This window comes from Oncorhynchus kisutch, linkage group LG5 (assembly GCF_002021735.2).
Source record: "Oncorhynchus kisutch isolate 150728-3 linkage group LG5, Okis_V2, whole genome shotgun sequence".
Classification (NCBI taxonomy): Eukaryota; Metazoa; Chordata; class Actinopteri; order Salmoniformes; family Salmonidae; genus Oncorhynchus; species Oncorhynchus kisutch.
The window spans coordinates 15042694-15064042 of NC_034178.2; the positions used below are offsets into that span (position 1 = coordinate 15042694).

At 44.8% G+C, this 21349-nt stretch overlaps 1 protein-coding gene across 2 annotated transcripts in view; it reads right to left on the reverse strand.

Moving 5' to 3' along the window:
- pard3ba (par-3 family cell polarity regulator beta a) overlaps window positions 1-21349 on the reverse strand; it is a 178789-nt gene that overhangs the window by 25704 nt on the left and 131736 nt on the right. For both annotated transcript variants that reach the window (XM_020482699.2, XM_031824564.1), the window contains 3 exons: window positions 9934-10041; window positions 9460-9777; window positions 1363-1471 (listed from right to left, as the gene is read on the reverse strand). In XM_020482699.2, the coding sequence (XP_020338288.1) occupies window positions 1363-1471; window positions 9460-9777; window positions 9934-10041 (535 nt within the window). The remainder of the gene's footprint in view (window positions 1-1362; window positions 1472-9459; window positions 9778-9933; window positions 10042-21349) is intronic.

The following is a 21349-nucleotide window of genomic DNA, read 5'->3' on the forward strand; positions in this document are numbered from 1 at the left end:
GTTGAACCCCCTTTTGCACTCAGAACAGCCTTAATTCATCAGAGCATGGACTTTACAATGTGTCGAAATTGTTCCACAGGGATGCTGGTCCATGTTGACTCCAATGCTTCCCACATTTGTGTCAAGTTGGCTGGATGTCCTTTGGGTAGTGGACCATTCTTGATACACAGGAGAAACGGTTGAGGGTATAAAAACTGGACCATTCTTGATACACAGGAGAAACGGTTGAGGGTATAAAAACTGGACCATTCTTGATACACAGGAGAAACGGTTGAGGGTATAAAAACTGGACCATTCTTGATACACAGGAGGGTATAAAAACCCAGTAGCGTTGCTGTTCTTCAAACAATCAAACCGGTGTGCCTGGCACCTACTACTATACCCTGTTCAAAGGCACTGAAATATTTTGTCTTGCCCAATCACCCTCTGAATGGCACACATACACAAACCATGTCTCAATTGTCTCGAGGCTTAAACCTGTCTTTAACACATACTAACCACACGCCACCCTCCCCTTCATCTACACTGATTGAAGAGGATTTAACAGTTGACATCAATAAGGGATCATAGTTTTCACCTGGATTCACATGGTCAGTCTAATGAAAAGAGCAGGCGTTCTTAATGTTTTGTATACTCAGTGTATACTTCCATTCATTAAATTTTTTAAAACTGTTACCGGGTTACCTTCAGGCGAGTCTTTTGAGGCTTGTGGGCCTTTTGAGGCTTGTGGGCCTTTTGAGGCTTGTGGGCCTTTTGAGGCTTGTGGGCCTTTTGAGGCTTGTGGGCCTTTTGGGGCTTGTGGGCCTTTTGGGGCTTGTGGGCCTTTTGGGGCTTGTGGGCCTTTTGAGGCTTGTGGGCCTTTTGGGGCTTGTGGGCCTCAAAATCCAGCTCTCAACTGGATGCACCAGGTCAGTCTATGTCATGGAAAGAGATGTTTTGTACACTCAGTATATAGTCCGTTTAGGATCTCCATTCTCTCAGAGCCAGAGTGTGCTTGTCCCAAATGGCACCCTAGTTCAAGCTCTGGTCAAAAGTAGTGCACTTTATAGGGAATAGGGTGCCATTTGGGAATCAGCCAGAGAAAGACACTTGGTGTCTCTAGGCAGTGGACAGGGACTTGAAGTATGGATTATCATGGAGTTAATCTCCATGTTCTGTTGAGAAGATGCATGTAAACCACTTGTGGTGGTTCATCTCGTCGCTGTGATCTGCGTAGGCACAACGGGAGGCGAGCCCGAGGTCTCCAAGTGAGGACACACACACACATTCATGTACACATGCACGCACTCATGCATTCAAGCATGCACACAGATGCATCATGTGCCCGAGAGCACACATGCGCGTGCACACGCTCACACTCACTCGTGGTGGGTCGTGGTCGAGGGCTCTGCGGCGGATGACCTCTAGCTCCTCGTAAGCGGGCGCAGCACGGGCCTGCTGGAGCTCTCTCCTGAGCTTCTGGACACGCTCACTGAGAGAAAGAGAAATACAAGAGAAAGAGTTCCAATAAAATCACAGGCTGACACATCAACCATATAACACAGGAACCATATACAGACCGTATGTAAAATGTACTGTGTATTACACGGAAAGAGACCACTGACCGATATAAGATGAGAGACAGCGAGGAAGAGCGAGAGAAAGAACTTACCAAGTTCGGTAACCCACACACACACAAACATACTAATTGATGCATACACACCCACATAATGCACAAACTAACTAGACTCCCAACCTCTCCCACTCATACTAATGATGTGACCAACGGCAGGTATTGATTCTTGGGCAGGAGTGAGAGCTTCATTAGAGGGGAACCAGCACAGGCATACATGCTAAAAGTTTCATTAATGACCATGGCCTTAATTAGCAGGCCTGGCTGGTGCTCTGGTGGTGCGCTGACAAGAGGATGTGAATGTGTTGTTCTAAATCATCCTAACGCCAGTCAATGGGGACAGACTGAGGCAGACATCGATTTGTATGCAGAGTCTCTCTCTCTCTCTCTCTCTCTCTCTCCACAACCCAGCTCAGCCTGACACACAGAGGAACAGAGCTGCAGTCCCTCACCTGCCACACAATCAAACGGACACATAGACAAACACACAAACACAATACCCTGCAGCTACCACCACTCGGGGCGCAATACCAACTTGAAATTTGGGCACATAAATGTATTTCTTGCCTAATTCTTCCATTGCTTTAAATGCGCAATTTACAAGAAGGTCCAAATTAGGACTCGGCCCGAAAGGAACAGGTGAAGACAGACCCTCGTTCTTCACGTAGCATCGTTGATGCTGTTTGTTTTGAAATTGAAGACTTCACTGTTTAAGGTGGGGATGTTTAAAAAAATGTTTTAGCAATCCCCCCCCACCCCAGTAGCTACAGCAGCTGAGCAGGGACATTCAGAGCAGAGAGAGAACCCATTTTCAAAAACCCATTGATGCGGTCCTCGATCCGTCGTTAGGGCTGCCATCTTGATTGAGCGTGCATGTCGTCTCTCGTAATGAAAAAATTATTATAATGATGTTCCCCGGCACATCGGAGACCCTCCAGATATCAGTGTTGCAGAAATAAATAAATACCATTAGGTCTTGTGCTGAAACTACAGGGCAGCAAGTCATGACATTCTTCCTCAGAGGAGAGATCATGGATGTGTGCAAAATGACATCCTATGCCCTAAAAGTAGTGCACTACAAAGTGCAGGGCTGCCCAACCCTGTACAGTCGTGGCCAAATGTTTTGAGATTGACACAAATATTAACTCCCACAAACTGCTTCAGTGTCTTTAGATATTTTTGTCAGATGTTACTATGGAATACTGAAGCATAATTACAAGCATTTCATAAGTGTCAAAGGCTTTTATTGACAATTACATGAAGTTGATGCAAAGAGTCAATATTTGCAGTGTTGACCCTTCTTTTTCAAGACATCTGCAATCCGCCCTGGCATGCTGTCAATTAACTTCTGGGCCACATCCTGACTCATGGCAGCCCATTCTTGCATAATCAATGCTTGGAGTTTGTCAGAATTTGTGGGTTTTTGTTTGTCCACCCGCCTCTTGAGGATTGACCACAAGTTCTCAATTGTGGCAGGGCTGAAATGCAGTGGAATAGTTTTTTGGGGGGGATTCAGTTCATTTGCATGGCAAAGAGGGACTGATCCCTCATCATAACATTCTGGAGTATATGCAAATTGCCATCATACAAACTGAGGCAGCAGACTGTACATGGAGAGCTACCCTCCTGTAGGTTTTTGCTCCAACCTAATCTAGCACACCTGAGTCTAACAATTAACTGGTTGATAAGCTCATGTTAGTTGCAACTGGGGATAGGCAAAAACCTACAGGAGGGTAGCTCTCCAGGAAGAGGGTTGAGTAGCCCTGCACTTTGTAGTGCACTTCTTTTAGGGAATAGGGTGGTGGCATTTTAGACACAGCCCATGTGAAGGTTCAGCCCGTACCTACTAAATGACTCCCCATTCATTCTGTTTATAAGAACCCTAGTTTGATGATTATTCCCTATTGGAATTTGGTCTCTAGGTACCCTCTCTAAGGTCAGAGGTTACCGTAAAGCAAGTCTTAGTAATTGGTATCTGAGCCCCTGAGCCATAAAAATCGGCCATGGGTGTCCTTAAGAGATTGAAGTTTCAAATGAATAGCCTATTCAACCCCAAGGTCTCAGCCTTCATGTAATGTTTTGGATCTCGGCACGGAAGGATGAATCAACGAACAGATAAGGAAGAGTATTTAAGCAGGGGTGTCAACCTCACTCCACGGAGGGCAGAGTGTCTGCAGGTTTTTTATTATTCCTTTCAATTAAGACTTAGACAAACAGTTGAGGGGAGTTCCTTACTAATTAGTGATCTTAATTTATCAATCAACTACAAGGGTGGAGAGAAAACCTGCAGACACTAGGCCCTCTGTGTAGTTTACATTTTTTTGAACCTTTATTTAACTAGGCAAGTATTTACAATGGCGGCCTACCCCGACCAAACCAGGACGATGCTGAGACAATTTTGCGCCGCCCTATGGGACTCCCAATCACAGCCGGATATGATATACCCTGGATTCGAACCAGGGAGTGTAGTAATGCCTCTTGCACTGGGATGCAGTGCCTTAGCCCGCTGCGCCACTCGAGTGTCCACTATCTTGAGGGTGCAAGATTATTACAAACGGCTACCGAGATATGCCGCCCAAAACGACTCCCTTTTCCCAGGATAAATAACCCCGGTAAATTGAAATTAATTATTTATATGAACACATGGTGTGAAATGGAACTGTTCAATTATATGCCATGTCTAAATATTGGTTCAGTGCAGCCTCTGCATGATAATCAAACGCTCAGGGTGGGGACAGACAGCACCATCTCAGTATTGAGCGCAGTTCACAATGCGTAGACCTTTCATCTCACCATGGTAAATGTATTTTTTTGTGACAAGTAGGCCTGCTTTTTTCTGCAGCATAGTCTATGCAGTAATATAAAGAAGGAGGGCGTGTCTGATTTACCCATCTCCATCTGGCTTTCGGGGGTCACTTTATTATAAAGATGATATAAAAAAAACTAACATATTGCAGCTACAGAGTTTTAAAACAGCCTGTCGCTTGAACGTCGGTGAGCGCGGGAGCCCTCTCTCGAAGTCGTTCGCCCTCCATCAACTTCATTCAGACTGCACCCAACAATAGATCATCCTGTTCTAGAGTGATACAATATAATCACCCTATATATAGACTACTGGAGATAAGAAAAAAACATGTTTACCCAAGAGGGCATATAGCTATCTACATCTATGGGCTTTCATGTTTTTCTGCTGTGCGTAATGTGCAGTAGCCTATATCATATATGCATTGGGTAACGGCACAATCATTTGGGCTTGGCCTCATTTAAATGTCTTTAATGTAGGGCTCATGCCATTTATTTCATGTATGGCTCATCAGGCTCAGGTAGCATCAGGCTCTAATCAAATCCGGACATAGGCATAATTATATGCTTTATAATGCTTTTGAAGGATAGTTCCGGATTTGGCGGGAAATACCGGGTTACCTGGGAGAAAAGTGATTTATTCTCGGGATGGAACATTTTCCTGGGATGATATTTAACCCTAGTGGGAACTGGGCAGAGGGTTCTGTACTTAGTTCAACTGTTTAAGAGAATACAAACATTTCAGAATAATGTGTGAGGTTATATCTCCTCCATTAAGCATACACTTTAGGCAGAAAGCAGAAATACTAAGATTACTGAGAAGCTATTTTGGATACAGAACTGGTGATTCAGCTGGCCTTTGAGGTCAGGTCCACCCAGCTGCACCATGTCTATGCAGGCACGTGTGTTTCTTTGTCTGTGTGTGTGTGTGTGTAAGTCCATTCGTGTATGTCTATTGGAGCCTCGGACCAGGTTGTCATCAGAAGCTAATTTCTCCTCTTGTTTGCCAGCCAGACACCAGGGAGACCAGAGCGCCAGTGGAAAGTTCAGTAAAGGGTAAAGATATCCATTTTCCCTCTTTTCCAGGGGGGAGGGTTGGGGGAGCCAGAACTTTCAGAACCTTCCATTCCCTTTGATTTCAGGGATGTTTGTCAAACCTGTGTGTGTATACGTCCAACCTCAGGAGGACTAATTAGGGAGACTTGGCCAATGAACTAGGGCCACCGGGACTGGGACTGTCTCTGACTGGCCACATCAAAGAGAGGACAGGACAGGACAAAGGAATATTTAAGGAAACGGAAATGGTGCTGTGTTGATCATCCGCTGAGGAACGTTGCAATTATGGTGGCTGAGAGGGCAATGGTGCGTGTGTACAACGATTCGGTCAGCATAGTTCTGGAGAACTCCAACCCACACTTTCCAACTGACACCACGAGTGCATACTGTCCTTATGGGTTGCAGATGGACTAGTGTCTAGAATTATGGCCAGATACTTTGTATTCTGACGTTCATATTTTTTATTTAACAACATTGAAATACAATACAAAAGCAACAAGGCTTGATAAGAAACTCCTCAGGTGACTATTTCCTTCCTTCCTTCCTTCCTTCCTTCCTTCCTTCCTTCCTTCCTTCCTTCCTTCCTTCCTTCCTTCCTTCCTTCCTTCCTTCCTTCCTTCCTTCCTTCCCCTGGTCTGTGGAGAGACTGGCTGACCTACTCTCTAATAATATTTGACAAGCGTAGGTACGTTTTTTCTCTCCACAGGTCAGCCTCTAGTGTCGCTGTAATCAAATGTGACGCCCATCCATGGACACACCTGCCATCGAAGTCCTAATGAAAACATTTCCAGCACTAAATGATGTAGACACTCCAGAGTCAACTTTCTCCTCTCTGACAGGTGAGGGGGGAGGAGGACTACCACTACTGAGCATGTGCACATCAAACACACACACAAATGAAGCCACAATATAATATAATTCTCCCCTATCCAAATTGGTCCTCTAAAAGCGACATTGGATTCTAGACTGGAGTGTTGCTAGGTTACAAAAAGGCTTCGCTGAAAAAAAAACACTGAGCGGGTTTGAGTGTGTGTCGGGCAAAGCTGTGTGTCCATATGCATGAATGAATCAATGAATGGGTGCGTTTCGCAAGCAGATGTGTGTTGTAAGTCTGTAAACGTGTGTGTGTTTGGAACCCAGGACTATGTGGCGTAACTAAACTATCATACAGTCAATTCCAACCAGACTAAATTGATCATGTCACGCTGTTGCTAGCTCGAATTAGTCATCCATTACAAATGTCAGTAGAATATGGAGTGTTCAAATTATGCTGCTGTAGTCAAGCAGGGAGAGGAGAGGGAGAGACGAAGAGACAGCAAGGTGGAGAAATAGAAAGAATTAAGTGGCCAGTTAGACGAGAGGGGAGGAGCCTCACTGGTCTGTCAAGCTGCTAGACTGTGGGCTAATTATCCTCCCCTTTTGTCCCCCCCCCCTCTGTCCAACTCGTTCCCTTCACAGCAGTCAATCTGTTCCTTTCCCGTCCCTCTCGCTCCCTTTTCCTTCCCTCTATCGCAACCTCCCTCAAACTTTCAAATTAAATCAAACGTTATTCGTCATATTCCTCGTAAACTGGTGTAGACTAACAGTGAAATGCTTACTTAGGGGTCCTTTCCCAACAATGCAGAGTTAAGATAACAAAAAAATATATATATATATAATAATAATGACATGAGGAAGAAACACACAGTGAATTATGAATGACAATAAGGAGTATAAAACAAGATGGCTATATAAAGGGAGCACCAGCACAGAGTTGATGTGCAGGGATATGAGTTATTTGAAGTAGCTATGCACATATAGGTAGGTGTAAAGTGACTAGGCAACACGGTAGATAATAGACAGTAGCAGCAGCATATGTGGTGAGTGTGAACGTGTGGTGTCAGTATGCATGTGCGTGCATTCTATGTGTGGGCGTATGTAGTGTATGTGTGTGTGTGTTGGGGTTTCAGTGTAAGTATGTGTGAGTGTGTGGGTAGGGTCGAATTGTGTGTTCAGAGTCAGCACAAGAGAGTTAGTGCAAATAAGGGCCAATGCAGGTAGTCCGGATAGCCATTTGATTAGCTATGTAGCAGTCTTGTTTAGCAGTTGTATGGCTTGGGGGTGTTCAGGGTCCTGTTGGTTACAGACTTGGTGCACTGGTTCTGCTTGTCGTGTGGTAGCAAAGAGAACCGGCTTTGACATTTTTTCCTGGTGTAGACTTTGTTACCTCTCTCTCCCTTTAAAATGACACCACCTACTTAATGATTCTAAACAGCGTACTTTAAAATGTTTGCTTCGGGCAAAGCTTGAGGGTCTGCGGACCCTAAACCCTCACGCTGAGAAATGGCCACAGTATTCTCATAAATGATGCATTCACGGCTGTGTGTTGGGTTGTTAGCGATACAGCGCATTCGGAAAATATTCAGACTCCTCGAGTTTTTCCACATTTTCTTACGTTACAGACTTATTCTAAAATTGATTAAATTGTTTTTTTTCTTCATCAATCTATACACAATAATGCAAAAACAGGTTTTTAGAAATGTAAGCAAATCTAAAGAAATACATGAAATTATACATTTACATAAGTATTCAGACACTTTAATCAGTACTTTGTTGAAGAATATTTGGCAGCAATTACAGCCTCAAGTCTTCTTGGGTATGACGCTACAAGCTTGTCACACCTGTATTTGGGGAGTTTCTCCCATTCTCCTCTGCATATCCTCTCAAGCTCTGTCAAGTTAGATGGGGAGCGTCGCTGCACAGCTATTTTCAGGTCTCTCTAGAGATGTTCAATCGGGTTCAAGTCCAGGCTCTGGCTGGGCCACTAAAGGACATTCAGAGACTTGTCCGGAAGCCACTCCTGTATTGTTTTGGCTGTGTGCTTAGGGTCGTTGTCCTATTGGAAAGTGAACCTTCTCCCTAGTCTGAGGTTTTCATCAAGGATCTCTTTGTACTTTGCTCCGTTCATCTTTCCCTCAATCCTGACTAGTCTCCCAGTCCCGGCCGCTGAAAAACATCCCCCAGCATGATTCTGCCACCACCATGCTTTACCGTAGGGATGGTGCCAGGTTTCCTCCAGACGCTTGGCATTCAGGCCAAAGAGTTCAATCTTGGTTTAATCAGACAAGAGAATCTTGTTTCTCATGGTCTGAGAGTCATTTAGGTGCCTTTTGGAAAACTCCATGTGCCCTTTACTGACAAGTGGCTTTCGTCTGGCCACTCTACCATAAAGGCCTGATTGGTGGAGTGATGCGGAGATGGTTGTCTTTCTGGAAGGTTCTCCCATATCCACAGAGGAACTCTGGAGCTCTGTCAGCATGACCATCGGGTTCTTGTTCACCTCCCTCACCAAGGCCCTTCTCCCCCGATTGCTCAGTTTGGCTGGCTCTAGGAAGAGTCTTGGTGGATCCAAACTTCTTCCATCTAGAATAGGCCACTGTGTTCTTGGGGAATTTTTGGGTACCCTTCCCCAGATCTGCGACACAATCCTGTCTCAGAGCTCTACAGACAATTTCTTAAACCTCGTGGCTTGGTTTTTGCTCTGACATGCACTGTCAACCGTGGGACCTTATATAGACAGGTGTGTGCCTTTCCAAATCATGTCCAATCAATTGAATTTACCACAGGTGGAATACAATCAAGTTGTAGAAAAATCTCAAGGATGATGAATGGAAACAGGATGCACCTGAGCTCAATTTCAAGTCTCATAGCAAAGGGTCTGAATTCTTATGTAAATACGTTTTATTTTTATTTTTTATTATACAAAATTTTGTATAGAAAAATAAGTGAAATAATTAAATAAAAACAGAACTTTTAACATAAATACATTATCATGGATATTTATGTTTTTAAATGGATCTTTGAAGGCAACAAAGATAACAAAATATGCCCCCCATGCTTGCCCAATCCCACTGACCCCATAGTGACAGTATGACCCACTACAGCAACGCTAGGCCATACATTGGAGTGCACTGTGAAGGAGTGATTTCTTGTTTTTTGGATCAACTCACCTGTCGCTCGGAGGGGGCTGAAGCTGTGACGTGGAAGTTGAGGGCGGGGCTCTCTGCTTGTTAACCTTGGCATAGAGCCCCTCTAAGTCTTCTGCCGAGGGCTGGCGGCTGTGTGAGGGTCCGCCGGGGGGTGGTCCCCCGAGGGCTCGCTGAGGAGAAGGGGTGCGGCTGAGGTAGGAGGGCGAAGGGCCCTTGGGGGGCTCCCGAAAGGTGTTGATACGGGCGTAGTTGGGGTCATGGTCATCGTCCTCTAAGTCGGGTGGCAGGGGGTCGGGGGTCACGTGGCCGTCCCGCACCTCCATGTATCGGAGCTCGTGTCTGTCGGTTATATAAGAGGGGATAGATACCGTCACTCACTGTCTGAATCAAACTCACATTAACTTGATGGGATTGGACAAAAAAACGGCATACATTGTATATATGTGATAGCGTGGTGTCTACACACAGATAACAGGGCAAACTGTGTGAGCTCACCTCACTCCCTCCTCAATCTTGTTCAGCTCCTCCTCGCTCAGAGCCTCCAACTTCTGCTTGGCAGCCTTTACCTCCGCCTTGCTCTTCTCCTCCTTTTTCTTGCCAAACCTGGGGGGATTGAGAGAGAAAGAAAGAGAGACAAAGTGAAAAGAATTGTAAGATGTTTCATTTGGGATTCAAAACATTGTGGCAGTTCGTAAAGCGACAATAGAGGCTGCAGAGATTATGAAAGGAACTAGTTGAGCAGCAGGCCACATAGCAGTGGAGAGACGACAAGAGGTGAGAGAAGGAGTGGACCCGAGGCTTCATGTTTGGAACCAAACAGCAGAATCCAGTTCACACCGCAGCCAAACATGTGTTCACACTTCCACACAGCAGGACACTGCACAGCATCGATTACACACATAGACCCTGTACACACACACACACACACACACACACAAATACAGTACACCAGTCAAACGTTTGGACACATCTCATTCAAGGGTTTTTCTTTATTTTGACTATTTTCTACATTGTATAATAAAAGTGAAGACATCAAAACTATGAAATAACACATATGGAATCATGTAGTAACCCCAAAAATAGTTAAACAAAACAAAATAGATTTTATATTTGAGATTCTTCAAAGTAGCCACCATTTGCCTTGCTGCTCCCGAGTGACACAGCCGTCTAAGGCACTGCATCTCAATGCAGTCCCTGGTCCGAATCCAGACTGTATTACAGACTGTATTACATCCGGACGTGATTAGGAGTCCCATAGGGAGGTGCACAATTTGGCCCAGCGTCATCCGGGTTTGGCCAGGGTAGATCGTCATTGGTAATAAGAATTTGTTATTAACTGACTTGCCTAGTTAGATAGAGGTTAAATAAACAATTGCCTTGATAGCTTTGCACACTCTTGACATCCTATCAACCAGCTTTACCTGGAATTCTTTTCCAACAGTCTTGAAGGAGTTCTCACATACGCTGAGCACTTGTTGGCTGCTTTTCCTTCACTCTGCGGTCCAACTCATCCCAAACCATCTCAATTGGGTTGAGGTCAGGTGATTGTGGAGGCCAGGTCATCTGATGCAGCACTCCATCACTCCCCTTCTTGGTCAAATAGCCCTTACACAGCCTGGAGGTGTGTTGGGTCATTGTCCTGTTGAAAAACAAATGATAGTCCCACTAAGCGCAAACCAGATGGGATGGTGTATCGCCGCAGAATGTTGTGGTAGCCATGCTGGTTAAGTGTGCCTTGAATTCTAAATAAATCACTGACAGTTTCACCAGCAAAGCACCACCATTCCATCATACCTCCTCCTCCATGCTTCACAATGGGAACCACACATGTGGAGATCATCCGTTTACCTACTCTGCGTCTCACAAACACACGGCAGTTGAAACAAAAGATCTCAAAATTGGACTCCAGACCAACGGACAGATTTCCACCAGTCTAATGTCCATTACTCGTGTTTCTTGGCCCAAGCAAGTCTCTTCTTATTATTGGTGTCCTTTAGTAGTGGTTTCTTTGCAGCAATTCGACCTAATTACGCAGTCTCCTCTGAACAGTTGATGTTGAGATGTGTCTGTTACTTGAACTCTGTGAAGCATTTATTTGGGCTGCAATCTGAGGTGCCATTAACTCTAATGAACTTATCCTCTGCAGCAGAGGTAACTCTGGGTCTTCCTTGCCTGTGGCGGTCATCATGAGAGCCAGTTTCATCATAGCGCTTGATGGTAATTGAAATTTTCCAGATTGACTGACCTTGATGTTGTTTCTCTTTGCTTATTTGAGCGGTTCTTAACCTAATATGGACTTCTGTGTACCACACCTACCTTGTCACAACTGATTGGCTCAAACGCATTAAGGAGGAAATAAATTCCACAAATTGACTTAACAGGGCACACCTGTTAATTGAAATGCATTCTAGGTGACTACCTCATGAAGCTCGTTTAGAGAATGCCAAGACTGTGCAAAGCTGTCAAAGGCAAAGGGTGGCTACTTCAAAGAATCTCAAATATAAAATATAATAAAGTGTTAAACACTTTTTTGGTTACTACATGATTCCATTTGTGTTCATTCATAGTTTTGATGTCTTCCCTATTACCCTACAATGTGGAAAGTAGTACAAAATAAAGAAAAACAAATGAATGAGTAGGTGTGTCCAAACCTTTGACTGGTACTGTACGTATGTGCACACACAGATACCATGACAACCACACACATGCACTAGCGTACACACACACACACACACACACACACGTTAGCAATTCACAGCAGAGAAACACTGTCCATCGCTCACACAAACACTATTACACACATACGAACCAAACTCACTCCCACATGTTTATTATTGCCTTTTCCTCTGGTACAATGGATAAAGGTTGGTGATAATGCAGTGTGATCATTTGTTAGAGTGGGTTAATGCAGTGGGTGTGAGTTGGAAATGTGTTTGAGGAGATGATTAACTGGTATTAATATACAGTATGTATTCTGAAGTGATACGACATGCTGACAGACAGAGGTGAGTGCGTGTAGCTCCGGGGTGAAGTTTCCCCTCGGTACAGATCTAGGATCAGTTTCCCATCCCCCTATCCTAACTTTAATCATTAGCGGGGAAAACGCAAAATGGACCCAGAGTCAGCATCTATCTGACCCCTAAAATGTTATTTTCTCACATATACTGAACAAAAATATAAAATGCAACATGGTAAATATGCCTTAATCTCACTTGGGAGCCAGGCCCAGCCAATCAGAAATATTTCCCCCCCACAAAATAGCTTTATTACAGACACAAATACTCCTCAGATACTCCTTGTGTTGTGTGACAAAACTGCACATTGTGCACCTGTATAATGATCAAGCTTTTTAATAAGCTTCCTGATATGCCACACCTGGTCAGGTGGATGGATTTTCTTGGCAAAGGAAAAATGCTCAAGAACAGGATGTAAACAAATTTGTGCATTTGAGAGAAATAACATTAGAGAAATACGCTTTTTGTGCATATGGAACATTTATGGTATCTTTTAATTCAGCTCATGAAACATGGGACCAACACTTTACATGTTGCAAACCAGGACTTGTATTCACAAAACATCAGTGGGAGTGCTGATCTAGAAACAGATCTCCCCTCCAATCATTTGGACGCAAAAGGCAAAACTGATCCTCGACAGCACACTGTGGTTACGGGCCCGAAAGTGTTTTTTCCCTCCAGTCATGGAGTTGAATCACATGTCGCTCTCAAGCTTCCGAAGGGACACTCAACCAAAACACGGTTCTCTGATCCACTAACTATTCCCCCAATGGCCTTCACAGGCAAGTAAGACATACAAATCCATGGATGAATTCGCATATCTTTATTACACAATGGGTGTTCTGTCAGGTAGAGTATGTCTGGTCTTATAGCCCCATGTTACCAGGGGCATGGCCTGGGGGCAAATCTGCCACAACCCTTTCCGATGGGGGCCGCAGAAAACATCCAGATAGAAACACATGATTGTAGAACAAACACCTCTGTGACAATATAGAATAAGAAATCATGACGTTTCTAGAAATATATGTAAAAACGAACACGCCTCTTTGACGTAGAGAGGAAGGGATCGCAATCAGCTCTATTCATGACATTTCTATCGGCGACTTTTGCTTATGCTGAACGCGACTGCGGTGTTTGGTGTGTGCCCTGTGCGTGCGAGTCGGCTCCCTGCCGAGTCCAATCTGATGTCTGTGTTCAGCTCATTAGGGACAGGGGGCCTTTCTTAATTCTTGTCACTGGCTCTTCTCATTACAGCCCCGAGGGGGACATGGTGTGAATGGCAACCCTAATGGAAGACCGAGGACACACTCAAATCATCCGAGGGTCACTGCACTGCTGCTGGATCGCCAGATTGGAGGGGAATTTATCACGGAATGTAACAGTATTTTAGCCTTTTCACTTTTGCACCTGACCCAGGTGCATGGGTTAGTCCTAAGCCATATTTTTTAAGCGTCAGCTTGGCCTTTTAAAATTATAGACAGGGAGGACCTGATCCTCGATCAGCAAACTACTCTAAGATACTTGATAACACTTCTTCATGCCCAAATAGCCTATCAGTGCTTCCCGTACAACCTGCAGACACCGAATCACTGTCAGAAGAACAGTAATATGAATGGGTGAAATGATTGCCCATTCTTAGCATGGTGCTGGCAGTAGTATCTATTTCACAGACACTTCAATGACACTGGCAGTCTGGCCCTCCATGAGAGAAGTGAGCTCGTCCCCCTCTTTCACACAGTAGTGCGTGTGTGATGGAGGCCTACAGCTGGCCTGATCATTATGTGTACATAAATTAGAGCATCTCTCACTTCTACTGTCTGTTTGAGAGAGAGAGAGACTCACAATTAGATAGACGCTGAGTGTACAAAACATTAAGAACCACTTTCTAATATTTAGACCCGCCCCCTTGTCCCTTCAGAAGAGCCTCAATTCGTCTGGGCATGAACTCTGCAAGGTGTCGATTGCGTCCGACAGGGATTCTTGCCCATGTCGACTCCAATGCTGCCCACAGTTGTGAGTTAGCTGGATGGCCTTTGGCTGGTGGACCATTCTTGACACACACGGGAAACTGTCGAGCATTTCATATCACACGGGAAACTGCAGATTTTCAGATCATCATTACCATCCTTCTCTAATTCCAGGTTTTACGGTATTACTGGCATAGCACACAAGGGGGCACTAACATCACAAGAAAAGCCTTTTGGGCTTCTATTACAAGAATGCTAACAAAATGTGAAAAATCTAATAGCGAAATTACATATCGACACTGTTAGCTAAATGCTAATGAGAGAAAACGAACAAAGCAATTGCAAACACAGGCAAATCCAGCTCATAAAGTTATACAAGCACAGCTAGTAGCTACTGAATGTGTAGACCTTTTCAAGCTTAAGTTAACAAGAGAAATTGTGCAAATGAACACCTGTGATTCATTATTTCCTGTAAGGAAGAGCAGTATGGGTACATGGAGCAAATGGGAGAAAACCAGATTGCAGAAAGCCATTATAAAATATCTGATGGCAAACATTTAGTAGTGAATTGCATACAAACACGTAACTGGCGGAACTGTTCTGAGGAACTACGACAAGCTTCATAATGTAAAATGATGTGGCAGGTGCACAAGTTGACGGCAAGTACTAATTTAAAATGTATTGAAAAACTTCAAATCAATATTTTTTTGAAGGTATTGAAAACCATCCTGTGTCCTTTCCCAAATACCCCGGTATACAGTATACCGCCCAAGCCTATCCAGCCGCATTGCGGTTCTTAACACAATCAAACTGGTGTGCCTGGCACCTACTACCATACCCTGTTCAAAGACACTTAAATCTTTTGAATCGTCAATTCCCCCTCTGAATGGCACACATACACAATCTGTGCATCAAAGCCTAAAAATCCTTCTTTAACCGGTCTCCTACCCTTCATCTAGACTGATTGAAGTGGATTTAACAAGTAACATCAATAAGGGATCATAGTTTCACCTGGTCAAGGAAAGAGCATGTTCTGATGTTTTGTACACTCAGTGTATGTATCTGCCGTGGGGAAGGTACAAACCCATTTCTCCTCCATCATCATTTCACTCCTTCATTTCGCTAATCTCTCCCTCTACCCTTCCCTCAGCATTTCTTTTCCCAAGACAATCAGGTGGTGTGGAGATCTGAATTGGTGGTCAGACTTGAAGTCTGATTTGCTATAAGACAACGACAACAAAAACGTATCGAGCGAGACAGAATCCAGCTCCGAACAATCTCGCTGTGTAACTTTGTCCTTAGAAATCATGTTCGTTCAGAAATGCGGATGTAATCTCTCATTGTCGTTTCCTGTTCTCGTTTGATGCCGAGACACCACTCTGTGTGGGAAAGCTCACTGGGAGCCACACACAGCCGCACAAAGAGTGGGAGATCTCATTTAAAAACACACAACACCTACATCATAGCACTGGCTGCATTACTTTCTCATAATGGTGTAAGATGGATGCTCTGGGTTACTGGGTCATTGGTGTCGCGGTTTAATGTGATCCTACTGTCACAAGGGGCCAAACGGAACCATTAGTAGCAGAGCGCTCTCATCATTAGTCTGCCTCTGCCGGTGTGCCAGAATCACCAGAATGGCTCTTGGGTCTACGACAGTGACACTCCTTGTGAGAGGAAATGAAGAAACTAGAACCAATATCCCCAAAATGTCCAAGTATGACAAGACAAAAGACTGTCCGGTTGAGTCCCAGTGAAAATCTGCTTTTTTGGAAGGCGCCTTGCCTCATCATCTTAATCACCGCTTCCAGAAGCTTCTCCATGCTCATTACATGACATTCTGAGGAAGTGGGTGAGAGAAGGGGGGGGGGGGAGAGGAAAAGAAAAGGATTGTGTCTTCTTTCTAATGAGGTTCAAAACACAGTGAGATCACAGACAGCCTGGGTGATGTAATTGCCCTGCGACCTGTGGAATAGGCTCCCTGGGGAGGGAGGGAGGGGAGGGAAAAAGAGAGAGAAACAGAGACGGAGACAGAGGTACAAGGGAGGGGGAGGGAAATAGACAGAGTAAGGAAACATACTGTAGCCTATTTACCAGTATGTGTGCTAGACTCATTTCCTCCATTATCATCTGTGGTTGGCAGCTCAGGAAATGAAGCTGGTTTTATTTTTTTTACTGTGTGACAACAAGCAGAGAGCAGGGAGTGGTAAATAAATAGGCTTCCATCAGCGCTGTTGGATGGGGCCAGTGGGAAACTGGTTACCGGTGAAGCGCTAACGACTATCTAAGCAGCTATTCAGTCGGCAAGAGTGATGGTGTCAGGAGACAGTTTTACAGTCTGTCTGTCGGGTCTGTCAGGGGAGTTCATTGACGACGGCCGTCATCTATGATGGAATTGATTGAGGCTAACAGCTGAGATGTGCCCGCAGTGCGTCTGGTGTTACATATGCAATACGCATGCAAGCATGTGTACACACACTGCGGACACACGCACACTTCCAGTTTCATGCACACACACACACACAGACATTGTTCCAGGTGGGTAGGCCTGACCTCTTAGGCCCGCTGAAGCACACACACACGAAAGAGAGAGATAGAAATACACATATGATGATATACCCATTCCTACACATTCCAGAGGATGAGGAGTTGATCACCCATAAAGAAGCGGGGATAATGCCTTGCAAAATAAGCATCTGCCTTTGAGTACCAAAATAACAAGCTGGGAGAGAAAGAGCGAGAACGACAACGAGAGAGAGAGAGATAGGAGACAGAGAAGAGAGAGAGAGCGAGAGAGAGAGAGAGAAAGAGAGCAAATGGAGAATGAACGAGAGAATGAGGGAGAGAGAGAAAATGAGAAAGAAAGAGAGAGAGGGGGAGGGATAAGCCAAAGCTCCCATGAAAGTGTGGCACGGCTGGAGCTTAGAAATAGAGAGAACAGTGAGGCTTCCAGAGGCGGCGAGAGAGATGGAGAGAACACTTCATCTCACAGCCTATAAATGTTATCACGGTAATTAGATTGCTGTGTGTATTTTCTACCGGTACCTCAGTGGAGTTGGAAGTTTTGGAAGCCAGAGAGACAAGTAGGGATGAGTTCAATTAGAAACAACATAAAGAGGTGTGATGTAACAGGAGCTCTTTGGTGTTTTCTGGTACAGAACACTGGAATACTGCAGTAGTGTACATCACGCAGAGGACAGTTATGAAGCTCGAAGTGTACAGGTATGTTGAGAAATAATTAAAAACGCTCCTTCTAAAAGCAGGGGGTCATATCACTCTCATTTGTGTTTTTTTTCTTCCATTCGGAAACACAGACAAGCACACAGAACTCAGCCACCCTGCACACACTTCCTCACTATACCCCTCTCTACCTTCTTCTTCCCCCGATTGACAGCGTGAGAAGCTAATCACAGCTCCTTCCTGGCAGCAGAAAGCTACGCCCCCCCTTCAATAATTAAAACAGAGTCTCTCGTCTCTCATTATTCCCACTGGGCATAATTAAATCTATTTATCTTATTTCTCTCCATATGCATACTGCAGCAGGCGGCGGCAATTTGGGCTAAATCACCTCCCATTAACACTTCGTATTAAGAGTTATACGACCAAATAGATCAAAACCACCCTCCCAGATGAATCTATTGCCGACGGTGTTGAAGCCAGCTTCGAGTGAAACGACGATTAGTTCAGCTGTAGGCCAATAATGTACCGTGTTGTTATTGATTTATCAGTTTCTCGCTGGATGCAATATGCATGCAAGCACAAGCACACTGCGTGCGCCCGCAACACATCCGGCTGCATGGACATCCAATAGCACGCCCAGACCAAATCTAGACAAACAGGAACCTCCGATGCACAGTCGAAGAAATGAAAACAACACAAAAGTATGAAGAGAATAGGGAATGGACAAAGAACCAGGGAAGTAAGCAGATAGTGAGTTGAGCGAGACGAGACGGAGAAAGATATTTTCGGGGTGTGAGGTCTGACTGGTGTGATAGATAATGTTCTCAGGAGTGTCTTCATTAATGTGGGAAGAGTGTGTACGTGTGAAGTGAAAGGTGTATGGTGTGTCTGTGAGAAAAGTGAAAGGTGTGTGTGTGTGTGTGTGAGAAAAGTGAAAGGTGTGTGTGTGTGTGTGTGAGAAAAGTGAAAGGTGTGTGTATGTGTGTGAGTGTGCATCTTTAAACCGGGTCTGGCCAGTCCCGGGTGTAATGCCATGTCAATCAGACTGCTTAGCCCGAGAGAGGAATGAGAGGAGAGAGGCGCTCCCTCTCTGACGGCCACAGAGTGAGAGATGCATCTGTCACCCAAGGGCGGCACGTGAAATATGGGCTTTATTTTAGTTGTTTGTTTTTCTGATTTCTGGCATATTTTAACGATTCATGCACAAAGCACTAGCTCCAGGCAATTTGTCTTGTCTCCTTTTCCCCCCACTTCTGTCAAAAACAAATGAATATTTAACGAGTCAGTTACACGTCTTACTTTCACACTCATTTCTGAGGGAGAGAGTGATCTTTGGTGTGTGTGTGTGTGTGTGTGTGTGTGTGTGTGTGTGTGTGTGTGTGTGTGTGTGTGTGTGTGAGTGAGCATCTGTGTGTGTACATGCGTTTGTGTGTGCACATCTGTGTGTGTGTGCGCGAATGTGCGAATGTGCGAATGTGTGTGTGTGTGTGCTCATGTGTGTGTGTGTGTGTGTGTGTGTGTGTGTGTGTGTGTGTGTGTGTGTGTGTGTGTGTGTGTGTGTGTGTGTGTGTGTGTTTATCCAAGCACTGTTTGTGCCAGTCATTGAGTCCAGGACAGCACACAGAATCCGGGATGAAGAGATACCATTGGGTGAGAGTGACTGATCAAAAGGTCCCAGTTAGAACGACTCCATCCAGACTACTAAAGGTGTTGAGGATTCAGACACACCTGAACAATGACATAGACCCGAACAAGCAGTGAGCAGGTGTAATGAGAGACAGAGGGGGAGGAAAGAGAGAATGTGTGTGACAGAGAAAGGTAAAAGAGAGAGCGAGAGAAAGAGGCACCATTGGCCAGCCAATAATTGCACTGCACTTTGATTTCAAAACAAGTAGTCCAAGGAAGAAAATGAGAGAAGAAAGAAGTGTGACCCTCCATATCCCCAACTCCCCCCTGCAGACAGCATTCCTACCCCATGAAAAGGGCAGGATTAGAGGTTAACGTGCTGTGACCACTCCTGCCCTTCTCCTTAGACCTCATAAGAGCCACTTAATCTTTTCCTGTGAGGGAGGAATGTCTCTCACACACACACAGCCTGGGACGGACAGATGGCCGGCAGACACCTAATGGCAGAGGAAGCCCATCGATCACATTGAGCTTGATGACGGGATGGCGGCCATTGGAAGAGGTGTAATCGCTTCCTGGCATCCTTTGCTGCTGGATGAAGATAGAGTGAATGACCTGAAGCAATGAGATCAGATGACCAGTAAAAGGTGACAACTTCTTGATGGCTCAATCGGCTTTTTTTCCATTGGTCGATGAGCCTCCATGTTGCTGGATGAAGACAGAGTGAAGGACTTGAAGGTCTGTGGAACAGATGACCAGGAGACAACTTCCTGATAGGTCAATGGGCTTCTTACATTGGTTGAAGAGGTCTTAATGGGCTTCTTTCATTGGTGGATCAGCCTCCATGAAGACATAGGCCATGATTAACAGAATAAAACCATGATGCATCATGGGTGAATTGTGACTGATCTACAAATAATATTGAGTAGTTATTTATGATGCAAGGAGACTCGTAGATCAGTCAGTCTCGACTGCAAAGTCAAACTCAGCCAGATAAGTGAAGGACCTGAAGTGCTGGAGATCAGATAACTAGGAGACAACTCCCCGATGGCTCAATGAGCTGCTTTCATTGGTCGATGATGAGCATCCGTTGTCTGAGGTTGACCAGTGTTTTCGTCTAGCCATATTGATATGTCTGGAATATCCAGACGTCCATATATACTTATCCTGAAGCCATTTGTCTTGTTATCCATCATCGTACATGCATATATATTGCACTGAATCCGGGATTAGACCTAAAAGGACTTGAACCCACCGCCCTTTGTTTTGTCAGGCCAAAGCCCAAGCCATTACCCCAAGAGGTCCAAACCTCTTGACATAGACAAATGGTGTTGTACTAAGGGAGCTACGCCCTACTAAGGGAGCTACGCCCTACTAAGGGAGCTACGCCCTACTAAGGGAGCTACGCCCTACTAAGGGAGCTACGCTCTACAGGAAAGAAGAAGCCTGCCTGTTTAGTAGCTGATATATATGCATGGGGATTTTCCTTTCTTCCACTGTTTTTTTGTTCTTCTTCCAAAATCCCTCTAATGCTTGATTGACAGGTCACCACAGCAACAAGTAAATGACCAAATCATTTCAGGAAGCAGTCCAACATGAGGCAAAACATACATCTCATTTGTTTTTCTCGGGCTGTGCACCTCGATAGCGCGACCCTCTGTTGACGTCCATAGGAAAGTTAGAAATTAGAATTGCGCCATGTGAGGTATAGGATACAGTATGCGCCGTGCCTCAGAACAACAAAACATTTTCAGGGAGGAGGCAATTTGGCTGGTGGTTGCTGGTGGACATTGGACTGGTTTTTAAATTAACATTCCATAAATCTGAAGAAAAAAAATAACTATGGAATGAGAACTACTGCCCTGAGTACTCAAAGATTATAGTTATAGTAAATCCTTTACCCAAAGGATGAGTGGTGAGACAAACTCGGGTGTAAATACAACCTGCAAACAGACACACAAAAAAAAAACATACAGACAAAAACATCTCCAAGACAACTTGACATGTTTTCAAGGTCAACAAATCCCCTCCTGTGAGGACAAAAAGCCACCGGCCTTCAAAGCGCCAACAAGGTCAACCCATGACGTGACAAACCATGACAAACTTCGCTAACAACATTACGGT